Here is a 15857-nt window from a genome sequence, read left to right on the forward strand (position 1 = left end):
GGGAGAGGCTCTGTAATATGGAGGTTGTCTTTTTTTTAAAAAAAAGTGTAGCGGTTGTCTTCTGAAGGTGTGGTTATAAATGTTTGATGTTTTAGTATATATGGATGCGATGCTTGGTTATTTTTGGTCCTCGATGACGGTTTGTCTTTGAAGGTTTGGAGGAACAACTTAGCTCTTAGCAGCTGACCTCAGTGCGAGGCAGCGTTCTCCACTGCTTGAGATAAGCCTGTACAACACAGGGCGGCGGCGAGCGTCCGTCCCGCGAATAGGCAACTCCTCTCGATGGATGTCCTTTCCTGTAGAAGCAGAGCGCACAGGGTTGGCACTTTCCCGGATAAGCAGCACTCGATATTTTCATCCAAGCTTTCAGCCGCTCCTCCTTCACTAAGTCTTTCTATTTTCTAGAGTTCGGCATTCTACGTCATCCTGGAGTGTAAATGCACAATCCCTCACAGCTGGTTTAGGGTCCATCGGTTGCTCCCTAAACCTCTCCGCCTCGCTTTTCTCCTTTAAGATGTTCCTGGAACCCCACCTCTTTGTCACGTGCTCTAATATTCGATGAAAATGGAAAGGTTGCTGGGAATCTGAAATAAAAACAGTGTTTGAAATACTCAGAATCTGTGGGGGAGGGGGAAGAAACACAATTAACATTTCAGGACCGTGTTTTTGCTTAAAATACAGGTCTCATGCCTGATTTTAACACGAGATTCTGCAGATACTGGAAATCCAGAGCAACTGACACAAATGCCAGAGGGACTCAATAGGCCAGGCAGCATCTATGGAGAGGAATAAACTGTCCACGTTTTGGGCTGAGACCCTTCATCATGAAGGGATCGACCTGAAACATAAACTGTTCAAAGTAAATTTATTATCAAAGTACAGATGTGTCACCCTATACTACAGATATGCAGCCGTTCATAGGAGAACAAAGAAATACAATTGGGTCAATGAAAAACTACACACAAAGACTGATAAGCAACCAGTATGCAAAAGACAAACTGTGCAATTATTTTTTAAAAGTAAATAAATAATTCTGAATACGTGGGTTATTCCCCTCAATCGATGCTGCCTGACCTGCTGAGTTCCTCCAGCAACTTGTGTGTGTGGTCCTGAAACATTAATTGGTTCTCCCTCTGGAGATGTTGTCACCATCAATCCTGCTAATTTATCAGAGCAACTTCAGTCTAATGATCAACTTGGGAAGCTCTGTTCTCTGAAATGCCCTGTCATAATGCAAGTTGCCGGTGCTCTCACCCACTTACCCAGAGATTTGTGATCACTGAACCTTGACAACAAAGGAGATCAGAAAGAAGCCAAGGAGGCTGTGAGTGTGGTCTCTGCTCCTCATTCATGTACCACACCCAACATACCTCCACAACTCACCTGCAGCTGAAGAGATTGGAGAGAGGCTATTGATGTTGTGACCATTTGTTTCTGCTCCTCGTTCAGATACTTCCCCCCCCCCCCCCCAATGTACCTCCACAACCCACCTGCTGCCAGGGAAATCAGAGAGAAGCAATTGATGCTGTGAGTGAGGTTTCTATCCCCCGTTCATATACCACCTCCAACACGCATCCGAAACCAGCCTGGTTCCAAAGTGAGCTCGGGTTCATCTGCCCTGGTTGCCCACATCGGAGACAGAAGTGTCCTGCTTGGTTCACCCATATAGACTGATGGCATTCTACATTAATCCTATTCACCTGCATCAGGCCATATCCTTCTCCTCCTTTCCTATCAAGCAGCTTTCCCTAATATTAAATCTTTACTCTGTTCAGGTAGTTTATAATTTGAACCAAAACATGAAAAATATAAGGGGAAAACTAATTTCCACTTTTGCTAGGCATCTTTCCCCAATAGTGGAATCTGACCACATGGTGATTAGCGTAAAACTTCAGCGCAAGCTGTGGATTGGGATCCAATTCCCACCGCTATCTGTAAAGAGATTATACATTCTCCCTGTGACCAAGTGCTCCAGTTTCTTCCTACATAGACGTATGAGTTGGTGTTACTAAGTTGAGAGCATGCTATGCTGGCGCTGGAAGCATGGCGACACTTGTAAGCTGTTCCCTGGCAAATCCTTGATGCAAATGATGCACTTCACTGTATGTTTCAATGTAGTGTGACAAACAAAGCTAATCTTGCACGTCGTTGCGTCAGTGGAATAGTGCTGCCTTGTTGCTGCATGCTCTGAGAAAAGTCATATCTAAATCTAATTGCACAGTTGGAGATAAAAGAACCTCTGGTATAATGCATGCAAGACTTGTAATATTTCTGATCTTACCAGGCTAACATTTTCTCCTATCCAAAATGGATCTATAGTGCTGTCGTGTGGAATTCAGTTGCCATTTTCAAAATACTTTGGCATATCTGCAGAATTTTGATGGTGACCCCTTTTCCTCATTCTTACTTGCATGTCACTGTTTGCTAACATAATGAAACCCATCGTTCTCTAGCATTGAATGGCTGCTGTACCTCGATTACACATTGTAGTTGCTTCATTAATCAAGAGGAAGGGGTAACCTGAGTGGCAGTATTCAGTGTTGTAGTTCTTCCCAAAGGATGCTGGATTTGCTATCCCCACAAGTAACTACTCCAACACTTCAATTCAACATGCTCTTTGCACCAGGGAATGCTGCATTTGATTCCTAATCATCTAGGAGTGGTGAGATTTGCATGGTAAACACTGTGTGGACTTGAAATCAAAGATGGTGTGTTGACCAATCCATTCAACTGCCTCTGGAACTGGAGCCAACTCGGATTCTCTGCTCTTTCAGTGAGAATGGGAAAACAGAACTTCAACTGGGAATAAAAGCTCTGCTTGGGGAGGCGTAAGGTAGGCATCCAGGTAACATGACCTATCCACCAGAGTTGGTGTTGCTTTATCATGGTGGAAATGCTGTTCATGTTCGCCTGCTCCAGTGTGTCTGTCCTTCCAACTGATTCTCAAAATCTTTTGTAAGGTTCTGTGGTGGTTAGTCCAGGGCTTTTAGGTGTCTGTGGAAGACAACTGCTCTAAAGTTCAAAAGTTTTGTTTGGTTTTGTAGGTCATATTCTTCAGACCTTTTTCCCCTAATCTTGCATGGTGTGTGGAAATGATACCTCTGGTGAGCAGAGGCTAAGTTCTTTGATCTCCACTGCTTTATCCATTTCGACCGGCTTTCCTGGAGGCTTCTATGTATGGCAAAGCTGACTTAGTCTAATAACACAAATGCAGGATTAAAATAGGCATGTATGGAATACCATTGAAACGTAAGTAACTCCAATGCACAGCTCCATACCATTACCTGCCATCATCCCAGATGCTGCTAAATTCTTGCAGTTGCAGCATCAAGTTGGATAAGTCACCAGGACTGGATGAGATGTACCCCAGGCTACTGTGGGAGGCGAGGAAGGAGATTGCTGAGCCTCTGGCGATGATCTTTGCATCATCATGGGGCCGGGAGAGATTCTGGAGGACTAGAGAGTTGCAAATGTTGTTCCTTTATTCAAGAAAGGGAGTAGAGATAGCCCAGGAAATTATAGACCAGTGAGTCTTACCTCAGTGGTTGGTAAGTTGATGGAGAAGATCCTGAGAGGCAGGATTTATGAACATTTGGAGAGGTATAATATGATTAGGAGTAATCAGCATGGTTTTGTCAAGGGCAGGTTGTGCTTTACGAGCCTGATTGAATTTTTTTGAGGATGTGACTAAACACATGGATGAAGGAAGAGCAGTAGATGTAGTGTATATGGATTTTAGCAAGGCATTTGATAAGGTACCCCATGCAAGGCTTATTGAGAAAGTAAGGAGACATGGGATCCAAGGGGACATTGCTTTGTGGATCCAGAACTGGCTTGCCCACAGAAGGCAAAGAGTGGTTGGAGATGGGTCATATTCTGCATGGAGGTCGGTGACCATTGGTGTGCATCAGGGATCTGTTCTGGGACCCTTACTCTTCATGATTTTTATAAATGACCTGGATGAGAAAGTGGAGGGATGGGTTAGTAAGTTTGCTGATGACAGAAAGGTTGGAAGTGTGGATAGTGTGGAGGGCTGTCAGAAGTTACAGCGGGACATTGATAGGATGCAAAACTGGGCTGAGAAGTGGCAGATGGAGTTCAACCCAGATAAGTGTGAAGTGGTTCATTTTGGTAGGTCAAATATGATGGCAGAATATAGCATTAATGGTAAGACTCTTGGCGGTGTGGAGGATCAGAGGGATCTTGCAATCCGAGTCCATAGGACACTCAAAGCAGCTGTGCAGGTTGACTCTGTGGTTAAGAAGGTGTGCATTGGCCTTCATCAATTGTGGAATTGAATTTAGGAGCTGAGAGGTAATGTTGCAGCTGTGTTGGACCCTGGTTCGATCCCACTTGGAGTACTGTGCTCAGTTCTGGTCGCCTCACTACAGGAAGGATGCGGAAGCCATAGAAAGGGTGCAGAGGAGATTTACAAGGATGTTGCCTGGATTGGGGAGCATGCCTTATGTGAATAGGTTGAGTGAACTCGACCTTTTCTCCTTGGAGCGACAGAGAATGAGAGGTGTATAAGACGATGAGAGGCATTGATCGTGTGGATAGTCAGAGGCTTTTTCCCAGGGCTGGAATGGTTGCCACAAGAGGACACAGGATTAAGGTACTGGGGAGTAGGTACAGAGGAGATATCAGGGGTAAGTTTTTTACTCAGAGTGGTGAGTGCGTGGAATGGGCTGCCGGCAATGGTGGTGGAGGTGGATATGATAAGTTCTTTTTAACAGACTTTTAGATAGGTACATGGAGCTTAGTAAAGTAGAGCAGGGGTCCCCAACCTTTTTTGCACTGCAGACCGGTTTAATATTGACAATATTCTTGTGGAGCAGCCGATGGGGTGGGGGAGCACATGTTTAATTTCAACAGTGCCTGACGGAATGAGGAAAGGTGCAGCTGACTCATATCGTTTCATATCGCCAAATCATATTGTTTCCTCACGGCCCGGTAGCACATGCTATCCGGTGGTTGGGGACCACTGAAATAAAGGGCTATAGGTAAACCTAGTAATTTCTAAGGTAGGGACATGTTTGGCACAACTTGTGGGCGGAAGGGCCTGTATTGTGCTGTAGGTTTTCTATGTTTCTATGCCTTTGTCACCTACCTTTGTCAATTACTTGCTTTCTCCAATATCTGCATCTTTTACTCTCTTCAGCTTACTGTCAAATTTGCTGGTTCTTCAATTCCAAGTCCTGCTGTACTAAAACTTTTCCCTGGACTGTGTTAACATCCATTTTTTTACAATTCAAGTACCATTGAGCTTTTCACATTCTTTATGAAGAAACTAGTAAACATCCCACAGCTAAAACCTTTGCCCCACAGTCTGGTTTCATAATGTCACTTGTGAAGGTCCCATTCACTGGAAAACTTTCTTCAATTTATTTTAGATAAACCTATTGTATGACCAAAGTGCATGTTCACCTAGGTATATGACATTTACTAATTGTTGATAAACTTCTATTAATGAAAATTGCAATTGTTTTATGTTCATAGGTTCAGTGTAAATTTATTATTAAAGTTCATGCATATCACCATACACCACCCTAAGATTAATTTTCTTGCAGGCACTTACAATAGAAGACTGAAATACAACAGAGTTGATGATCATCGACACAAGATCGACAAACAACCAATGTGCAGAAGAAGGGAAACTGTGCAAAGTCAAAGAAAACTACAAATAAATAAAATCAGAACAGAAATTGTAGTATCTTTAGGTGAGTATCTTTTAATTGCTGCAGAGAATCTCTGATTTCTTGTTAAGACATTAACATTTGATTGAACCATTTAAATGTTACATATATTATCCCCATACCCCACACACATCACGCACACAAAAATCAGAGGGCAGGGTACCCTGATGGCGATTGTATCAGCTTTGTCTAGCTGGCCTAGTATTGGCACAAGATATCAAGGCTATACAACAAGGGCCAAAGCATCCGTGACAATCAAGATGCCTTCCTCAGCTGATCCCATTTGCCTGCATTGGGCCCATATTCCTCTAAGCTTGCCCTATTCGTGTGTTTGTACAAATGTATTTTAAACACTATAATAGTACATGTCTATACAGCTTCCTCTGCTAGCTCAGACTTTTCCACACATGATCAAAATTTTCATTTTTCACATTATGCAATGTATTTCTATTTTTCATTAACTTCTGTTCATTACACAAGCGAGGTCACTTCTCAGAACTTGCTGTGACACACAGGTATCTGCACATCGCTTGGGAATCTTCCCAGGCCTTGTGGAATTTTCCACTTGTAACATCATGTCTGTGCTCAAAAAAAAATTTCAGATTTTGGATTTTCAGATGAGGGATAGTCAACCTATAGTTTAATTAGTCTGGCCCAAAATTGTGAGCTGAAATGCTTGTTCCTGGGCTGTACTGTTCTATGCTCTAATTAATATATGAACAAATTTTATTAATGTTATTCAGCAGGTCAGACAGCATTCTAAAAGAGGTAGCTGAATAGATTGTAGAGGCATTCATAATGATTTTGCAAGTATCACTAGATTCTGTAATGGTTCCGGTAAACTGGAAAATTGCAAATGTCACTCCACTCTTCAAGAAGGGAGAGGGGCAGGAGAAAGGAAACTATGGACCAGTTAATCTGAACGCAGTGGTTGGGAAGATTTTGGAGTCTATTATTAAGGGTGAGGTGTCGGGGTACTTGGAGATTAATGATAAAATGGGCCATAGTCAGCATGGTTTCCTCAAGGGAAAATCTTGCTTGATAGACCTGTTGGAATTCTTTGAAGCAATAACAAGCAAGGTGGACAAAGGAGAATCAGCTGATGTTTTGTACTTTGATTTTCAGAAGGACTTTGACAAGATGCCACACATGAGGCTGCTTAACAAGCTATGAGCCCATGGTATTACAGGAAAGATTCTGGCATGGATAAAGCAGTGGTTGATTGGCAGGAGGCAAAGAGTGGAAATAAAGGGGGCCTTTTCTAATTGGCTGCCAGTAACAAATGGTCTGTGTTGGGAAAGCTTTGTTTTTTATGTTGTATATGAATGATTTGGATGATGGAATTGTTGGCTTTCTTGCAAAGTTTGTAGATGATATGAAGATAGATGGAAGGGCAGGTAGTTTTGATGAAGTACAGAGGCTACAGGAGGACTTGGACAGATTAGGAAAATGGGCAAAGAAATGGAATACATTGTGAGAAAGTGTATTGTCATGGTAGAAGAAAGTAAATGGTTTGACTATTTTCTAAATGGAGAGAAAATAAAAAAAAATACAAACTTAGGAGTCCTTGTGCAGGATTCCCTAAAGATTAATTTGTAGGTTGAGTCTGTGGTGAGGAAGGCAAATGCAATGTTGACATTCCTTTCAAGAGGACTAGATATAAAAGCAAAGATGTAATGTTGAGACTTTATAAAGCATGGTGAGGATTCACCTGGAGTATTGTGAGCAGCTCCTGGGCCCCTTATCTTGGAAAAGATGTGCTGAAACTGGAGAGGGTTCAAAGGAGGTTCATGAAGCAGAGGTTGATAGATTCATGTTGGTCAGGGCATGAAGGAATATGGGGAGAGGCAGGAGATTCTGGCTGAAGGGGAAATTAGATCAGCCATGATGAAATTTTGGAGGAGACTCGAAAGGCCATTTGGTCCAATTCTGCTCCTATTTCTTATGGTGTTATCTATGAAAAGGAGTAAAGGGTAGATGTTTTGGGCCCATCGTGGTCCCTGAAGAAGGGCCTTGGCCCTAAACATTGATGGTTTATTCCTTTCCATTGATGTTTCCTGACCTGAGTTCCTCCAGCATTTTGTGTGTGTTACTCTGCATTTCCAGCATCTGCAGAGTCTCTTGTGTTTATTGACTAATGTTATTCTTTCAAACTTTATCTGCATATGCTAGAGTGCAGCTTCTAAGCAGGAAAATAAATCATTTTCAAACTTCAGTAAAGATTTCAGTAAGTCAACACTTTTTAGTTTTAATCGAATCACAAATGAGAAAATCTGCAGATGCTGGAAATCCGAGCAACACATACAAGATGCTGGAGGAACTCAGCAGGCCCTGCAGCATCTATGGGGGGAGGGGAAGGTACACTCAATGTTTTGGGGCAAGACCCTTCCTTAGGTTAAAAGTATGATCAAGTTTTAAGCAGAATTGTCATCTCAGCTGTTGCTTTTTTGCACAACATTATAATTCACAAATGTTGATTACAAGTGCAGTATAGGGTTTGAATTAAGGAAGAGGCCCTTCTAATGGAATTATTACTGAAAACCGTATTTGAGTGCCTAGTGTTGACAGAAAAAATATCTATTTTGTTTGTGTTTTCTATCCAATAGTTATACAAATAATGTTGTATAGAAAGCAATTTCTTGCTTTAGTCTTCAGTACAAATAGTAAAATAAAATTTTTAAATTGCTTTCCTGTTTGAGAGATGAATTTCCTTCTGTGGCATGATGCTCTGCAGATGCTGAAGTACTATTAAATTATAGAAGATTTATTATTGTAATATAGGAATCAGACATTCAGTTTCTTGTTAATAACATATAATCTGCTTTATCTATGCTATTCTTTATGGGATACGTATTTTCCATGACTGAGAATGATTTTCAATGCAAAGCTTTGCTGAGCCACATTCTTGCATCACAGTTGTTAAGGTGTTCCCATAGTGCAGATGTACAGTATAGGCTTCCAGGATTTAGTCCCTTTGACAATAGCATATTTCTAAGTAAAGGCTGGTCGGGAAGTAAATTGGAGGGGAATTTTCAGGTGGTAGTGTTCTCCCTTGCCTGTCCTTGAATAAGATAAAATTAGCTTTATTTGTCATATGTACATCAAAACATACAGTGAAAAGCTTTGTTCATGTCAGCTGGGGGCAGTCCACAAGTGTCACTATGCTTCCAGTGCCAATGTAGCATGCCCACTACTTAATTTTTTGGAATGTGGGAGGAAACCAGTGCAGTCAAAAGAAACCCATGCTGTCACAGGGAAAATGTACAGCTTCCTTGAACCTTGAGGCACGTGAATTGGGAAAACCAGCCAGTACTGGACCTCAAGGGAATTTGTAGAATGTCTAAGGGATGACTTTTTAGAACAGCTTGTTGTTGAGTCCACTAGGGTATCAGCTGTGCTGGATTTGGTGTATTGCAATGATCTGGAGGTGATCAGAGAGCTTAAAGTTAAGGAACCCTTAGGGAACAGTGATCACAATATGATTGGGTTTACTTTGAAATTTGAGAAAGAGAAACTAAATTCTAATGTGTCGGTATTTCAGTGGAATAAAGGAAATTACAATGGCTTGAGAGAACTGGCCAAAGTTGACTGGAAAGGGACACTAGCAGGAAAGACAACAGAGCAGCAATGCTGGAGTTTCTGTGAAAAATGAGGGATATACAAGACAGATATATTCCAAATAAGAAGAAATTTTCAAATGGAAGAAGGACAAGTGAAATCAGAGCCAAAGTAAAAACAAAAGAGAGGAAGCCAAAGCTAGTGGGAAGATAAAGGATTGGGAAGCTTTTTAAAAGAACTTTTAGATGGAAACTAAGAAGGTCATTAGTAGGGAAAAGAAGAATTGTGAAAGGAAGCTGGTGACTAATGTCAAAGAGGCCACTAAAAGCTTTTTTAAAAAAGTGTATATAAAGGGTAAAAGAGTCGAGGGCAGATATAGGACCAATAGTAAACAACACTGGAGATACTGTAATGAGAGATGCAGAGAGGACAGAGGAACTGAATGCGTATTTTGCATCAGTCTTCACTGGAAGACATCTGTTTATCAGACATTCAAGAGTATCAGGGAAGTGAAGTATGTGCAGTGAAAATTACGGGTGAGAAGGTGCTCAAGAAGCTTAATGGTCTGAGGGTGGATAAATCTCCTGACCCTGATGGAATGCACCCTCGGGTTCTGAAGGAAGTAGCTGGAGAGATTGCGGAGGTCTATCAAGAATCAATATATTCTGGCATTGTACCAGATGACTGGAAAATTGCAGATGTTACTCCACTATTTAAGAAGGGCGGGAGGCAGCAGAAAGGAAACTGTTAGCCTGACATCAGTGGCTAGGAAGTTGTTGGAATCGATAGTTAGGGATGAGATTGTGAAGTACCTGGAGACACATGACAAGATAAGCCAAAGCCAGCATGGTGTCCTGAAAAGAATATCCTGTCTGACAAACCTACTACAATTTTTTGAGGAAATTACAGGCAAGGTAGACAAAGGAGATGTAGTAAATGTGGTGTACTTGGATTTTCAGAAGGCCTTTGACAAGGTGTCGCACATGAGGCTGCTTAGCAAGGTAAGAGCCCATTGAATTACAGGGAAGTTACTAGCAGGTCTCAGTCAACGTTCCCCTGCTAGCATGGGTGGAGCATTGGCTGATCGGCAGAAAACAGTGGGAATAAAGGGATCCTATTCTTGCTGGCTGCTGGTTACCAGTCAGTGTTGGGACTGCTGCTTTTTAACTATGTATGTCAATGATTCGGACAATGGGATTTATGGAGTTGTGGCTAAATTTGCAGATGAATCAAAGATAGGTGGAGGAATGGGTAATGTTGAGGAAACAGAGAGCCTGCAGAGAGACTTAGATAGTTTAGGGGAATGGGCAAAGAAGTGGCAAATGAAATACAATGTTGAAAAGTATATGGTCATGCACTTAAGTTAGAGATAGATAGGTCCTTGATTAGCCAGGGCAGTAAAGGGTATGGGAAGAAGGCAGGGGAGTGGGGATGACTGGAAGAATTGGATCAGCCCATGACTGAATGGCAGAGCAGCAGACTCAATGGGCTGAATGGCCTACTTCTCTTATATCGTATGATAACACAAATGGTACATTCTACAGCCACAGAATGCCGCTGGTGAGTGTGGTTTCAAGCTGAAGTCTTTATCCATGGAAAACTCTACAATGACATTCATGGCGGTGGGAATCAGCTCCCTGGAGTAGCTGACGCAATGTAAAATTCAACAGAACAATTAAATAAGAGGATGAAACTTTGCTGCATAAACTAGTAGTTTTTTTACTGGCAGAATATTTGGAAACTGTGAAAAGGTGATTGGAATACATGGAATTTGTGACCCATTTGTAAAATGAAGATTTTACAAGCAGGAGGAGATGGAAATTGAACACAAAGTTGGATGATGGTTTGTTTCCTTAACTATCTGTTCAAGTAAATAATAAATAATCTGTTTGAAGTAGTAGCTAGCCTGTATCAAAAATCTAAATCAAATTCATCTATAAATTGCAATTGAGTTTAAAGGTGACTGTAATATTTTTAATTGTGTTGTCAAAATAGTGTCTTGAAAAATTATGGAAGCTTTTGTAAGTAAATAATTAGTAGTAGTAACAGTAACATCAACTGAAGAGATGCACCGTAGAAAATGTACGTACCTGAGTTATACGGACACTGGTGTAGAAAGGAGGCGTGAGTATATGTGGACCATGAAGTGGATGAAGACTGGGGACTACAGTCAGGAATAGATGACTACAGCTCACTGATTGGGTTAACTATTAAACACAAAAGTTCTGCAGTTGCTAGAAATCCAGAGCAACATTAGATGCTGGAGAACATAGTAGTCTGTTTACAGTGCATGAGACACCAGACTGTGCAAATACAAAAAGAAGCAGATGAAAAAGGAAACCCTAATAATAAATAAGCATTAAGTATTGGGAACTTGAAAGTGATTCCACAGTTTGGTGTTGTGGTGAGTGAAGTTGAATGAAATTATCCCCTCTGGTTTAAGACATGATTGTTGAGGGATAATAACTGTTTGAATCTGTTGTGAGGGTCCTGAGGCTCCTGCACTCCTTCCTGATGGTAGCAGTGAGAAGAGAGCATGGACTGGGTGGTGGAGGTACTTGATGAATGCTGCTTTCCTGCAATAGTGCACCGTGTAGATCAGGCAGGAGTTGCTATATTTCATCGTCAACATCTCAAAGCACTTCATCAGAGTGGCAGGTTACCATGTTGTTCTGGTGCACCGGTATAATTGATGCTTCCTTGAAGCAGGTGGGTACCTCAGACTGCCAAAGTGAGAGGTTAAGATATCGATGAAGACTCCAGTTGATCACCACAGATCTTTAGTACTTGGCCAGGTATCCTGTCTGGCCAGATACTTGTCATAGATTCGCCCTCCAGAAGGAAGGATGCTCTCACGTCGGCCTCGAAGGCTGAAATCGTAAAGTTACCGATCAGGTGCTGTGGGAGTTTGTGAAGGTACCTCCATGTTTTGATAGTCAAAGTGAGCACAGAAAACACCTGAGTTCAACTGGGAGTGAAGCCTTATTGTTCCCTACATCACTTGGTTTCACTTTGTGGGAAGAGATAGCATTCAAGCCCTGCCACAACTGTTAAGCATCCTTCAGTGACTCATGTTTGGTCTAGAATTGCCACTTCACATGTGAGATAGCTTTCTGGAGATCGTACCCGGACCCCTTGTATCTTATTTGGTTGCCAGACCTGAGTTCCACTGATTAGCCCCAAAGCAAATTGTGAATGTCATGGTTCATCCAGTGTTTCTAGTTGGGGAAGACTCAGAATGATTTTGTGGGGATACACACCTCTAGGACTTTCCAGCCATTCCTAATTGTAGTGTAACAGTAGTTGAGTGTGTAGCAGATGATGTGTTGATGATGATTGAGCAGAGATTCTTTTTTCAAACAAGTCTGATTGAATTCTCCACCAATGATTTGAAAGACATCAGGGTAGGCTGTTTCTTGTCTGCTAATATCAACATTCAATATGTTGAGTGCTTTTTTTTTATAATGCCTGCTTTTGGTGGTATGTACTTGGGAAGTGGCTCATTTTGCAAGATTGTAGCATGAACTTTGTACAATACAGTACAGGCCTTTCAACCAACAATGTTGTGATGATCTGCTCTAAATTCACTGTAACCCTTTGCTCCTACATTACCTCCATTTTTCTATCATCCGTGAGTTTCTTAAATGAACCAATTGTATCTGACTCTACCATATTTTCCTCCAATCGCCTTCAGATAATACCCTTCTCAGCCATTTCCATTCTGGGAACATATCTCTGTCTATGCAGTTTATCTGTGCTGCTTATCTTGTACACCTCTATGAAGTCACCTCTCATCCTCCTTCGATCCAATGAAAAAAAGATCCAGACATCCTACTTCCGGAAGTTCCGGGAGTTTCCCGTATATTAATAGTGGCTCCCTGATGCCCGCAAATTATATACAGTATCACGGAAATCAATTTTTTTGAGAGTGAGCAAGAAAGTGTGATGGCGACCACGAGAGAGAGAGAGAGAGAGAGCGAGAGAAAGCAAGAGAGAGCGCGTGAGCGACCATGAGAAAGAGACAGAGTGCGAGAGCATGCCATGGCAGAGTGTTCCAGGAAAAAGAAAGTATAAAATGTACATCACCCCAGACTACAGTAAAGTGTACTCCTGCCTAATAGGGGTCAAAATAATGACAGTGTTGCTCGCTGCACTGTTTGCAACAGTGACTCTTCTATTACCCATGGTGGGTTAAGACTGTAAAAGACACATTGAGGTGAGATTAACAGGTGTCATTCGTTCATTAGCATAGCTAACGTTATTTAAGCTAGCTGGCTAGCTGCTAAGGAGCTACTCTATTGCAGACATCCCACCTCTCCCGGAAATTGATGGTGCTACTTCCCTGAAAAGAGTTCTTGCAGGGTGGGATGTCTGGAGGTCTCTCATGCTCAACCTAAGGTATGCTCTTGTCCTTCAGTGAATGAGTTGACAGTAGCAGTATCTTGGAGCTCAGACTCCAAACATGCACAAATTACAAACTTCATCAACAATTCGACCTAGTGAGGTTGTGTGGCCTTGGTTCCAGAGTGAAGTCACTGAGTTGAACAGTTTACCAGTATATCACTCCAACAAGTGAGGGGAAAAAAACTGTTGGGATAATGACACCCACAAAATGCTGGATGAACTCAGCAGATAGTGTTGAAATTGCGGGGGCCCTGGCAGAAATATTTAAAATGTCGCTGTCTGCGGGTGAAGTGCCAGAGGATTGGAGAGTGGCTCATGTTGTTCCGTTGTTTAAAAAAGGATCGAAAAGTAACCCAGGAAATTATAGGCCGGTGAGTTTAACGTCAGTAGTAGGCAAGTTATTGGAGGGAGTACTAAGAGACAGAATCTACAAGCATTTGGATAGACAGGGGCTTATTAGGGAGAGTCAACATGGCTTTGTACGTGGTAGGTTATGTTTGACCAATCTGTTGGAGTTTTTCGAGGAGGTTACCAGGAAAGTGGATGAAGAGAAGGCAGTGGATATTGTCTACATGGACTTCAGTAAGGCCTTTAACAAGGTCCCGCATGGCAGGTTAGTTAGGAAAATTCAGTCGCTAGGTATACATGGAGAGGTGGTAAATTGGATTAGACATTGGCTCGATGGAAGAAGCCAGAGAGTGGTGGTAGAGAATTGCTTCTCTGAGTGGAGGCCTGTGACTAGTGGTGTGCCACAGGGATCAGTGCTGGGTCCGTTGTTATTTGTCATCTATATCAATGATCTGGATGATAATGTGGTAAATTGGATCAGCTTTCCTCCCTCTTTTACGGATCGTGCTTTTCAAATTTGGAAGACTAAGGGTATTTCACGGTTTTTGGATTTATTTTTAGATGGTTCCCTTATGTCTTTTGAACAATTATCTAATAAATATAATTTATCAAGAATACATTTTTTTAGATATCTACAAGTTAGAAATTTCCTAAGTACTATATTTTCTTCCTTTCCAATGCTTCCTCCTACATACATTTTAGATACTATAATTAACCTTAGTCCATGTCAGAAAGGTGCATTGGCTATGATTTATAATATTATTATGAAACTTAGGAAAGCTCCATTTGATAAGATTAGGGTAGATTGGGAACAGGAATTGGGGTTTATCATTTCCGTGGATGACTGGGGGCAGATTTTACAATTAGTCAATACTTCCTCTATCTGTGCTAAACATTCCCTAATTCAATTTAAAGTTGTTCATAGAGCACATATGTCCAAAGATAAATTAGCTCGTTTTTATTCTCATATTAATCCTTTTTGTGATAGATGCCCGGGGCAGATAGCTTCCTTAACTCATATGTTTTGGTCTTGCCCTACTCTGGAAACTTTTTGGAGAGTCATTTTTAATATTATCTCCAAGGTATTGAATATAGATATCTCTCCTCACCCTATTACCGCTATCTTTGGACTACCTAAAATTTCCAGTAATCTTTCTCCTTCAGCCTGTAGAATGATTGCATTTCTTACTTTAATGGCGAAAAGATGTATCTGACAACATTGGAAAGAGCCTAATGCTCCAACTACCTTTTTTTGGTTTTCTCAGACGATATTATGCTTGAATTTGGAGAAAATTAGAAGCAATCTTTATGACTCCTCATTTAAATTTGAACAGACCTGGAGATCTTTTATTCAATATTTTCATTTAATGTAATATATACCCTTTTTTTTTACTGTTTTTAATGGAGGTTGGGATTGAGGACGTGATTTTAAGTTTTTTAACTCTGTTTGGTTTCAAGTTAGCCCTTTGCTTTGCTTTTAGTTAGTTGCACGGTGGGTTGTTTTTTTTTTGGGGGGGGTTTTTTTCCTTTTCTCTCTCTCTCATATATATATATATATATATATATATATATATATATATATATATATATATTAGTATACTATTATGTTACCTTGGTACGTTATGTTTAAATTACATTGTATCATTTTTTTTGTATTAATATCTTCTGTAATTTTATTATATTCTAACAGTGTATTAGTGCCTATATGGCTTACCTTTTTGTATACTTATTCAATAAAAAGATTTAAAAAAAAAAAAAAAGAGAAAGAATCAGCAAGTTTGCTGATGATACAAAGATTGGAGGTGTAGTAGACAGTGTGGAAGGTTTTCAGAGCCTGCAGAGGGACTTGGA

The 15857-nt window shown here is 41.0% G+C and overlaps 1 protein-coding gene across 2 annotated transcripts in view; it reads left to right on the forward strand.

The window, feature by feature from the left end:
- slc38a4 (solute carrier family 38 member 4) overlaps positions 1–15857 on the forward strand; it is a 125417-nt gene that overhangs the window by 660 nt on the left and 108900 nt on the right. The window contains exon 2 of one of the 2 annotated variants that reach the window (XM_072268266.1): positions 5571–5720. In XM_072268266.1, coding sequence (XP_072124367.1) covers positions 5639–5720 — 82 coding nt within the window. In that variant the 5' untranslated portion in view covers positions 5571–5638. Of the gene's footprint in view, positions 1–5570; positions 5721–15857 lie in introns of those variants that run through there. The other variant, XM_072268267.1, reaches the window with a different exon arrangement.

The sequence above is a fragment of the Mobula birostris genome, chromosome 9, assembly GCF_030028105.1.
Source record: "Mobula birostris isolate sMobBir1 chromosome 9, sMobBir1.hap1, whole genome shotgun sequence".
In the NCBI taxonomy this organism is placed as follows: Eukaryota; Metazoa; Chordata; class Chondrichthyes; order Myliobatiformes; family Myliobatidae; genus Mobula; species Mobula birostris.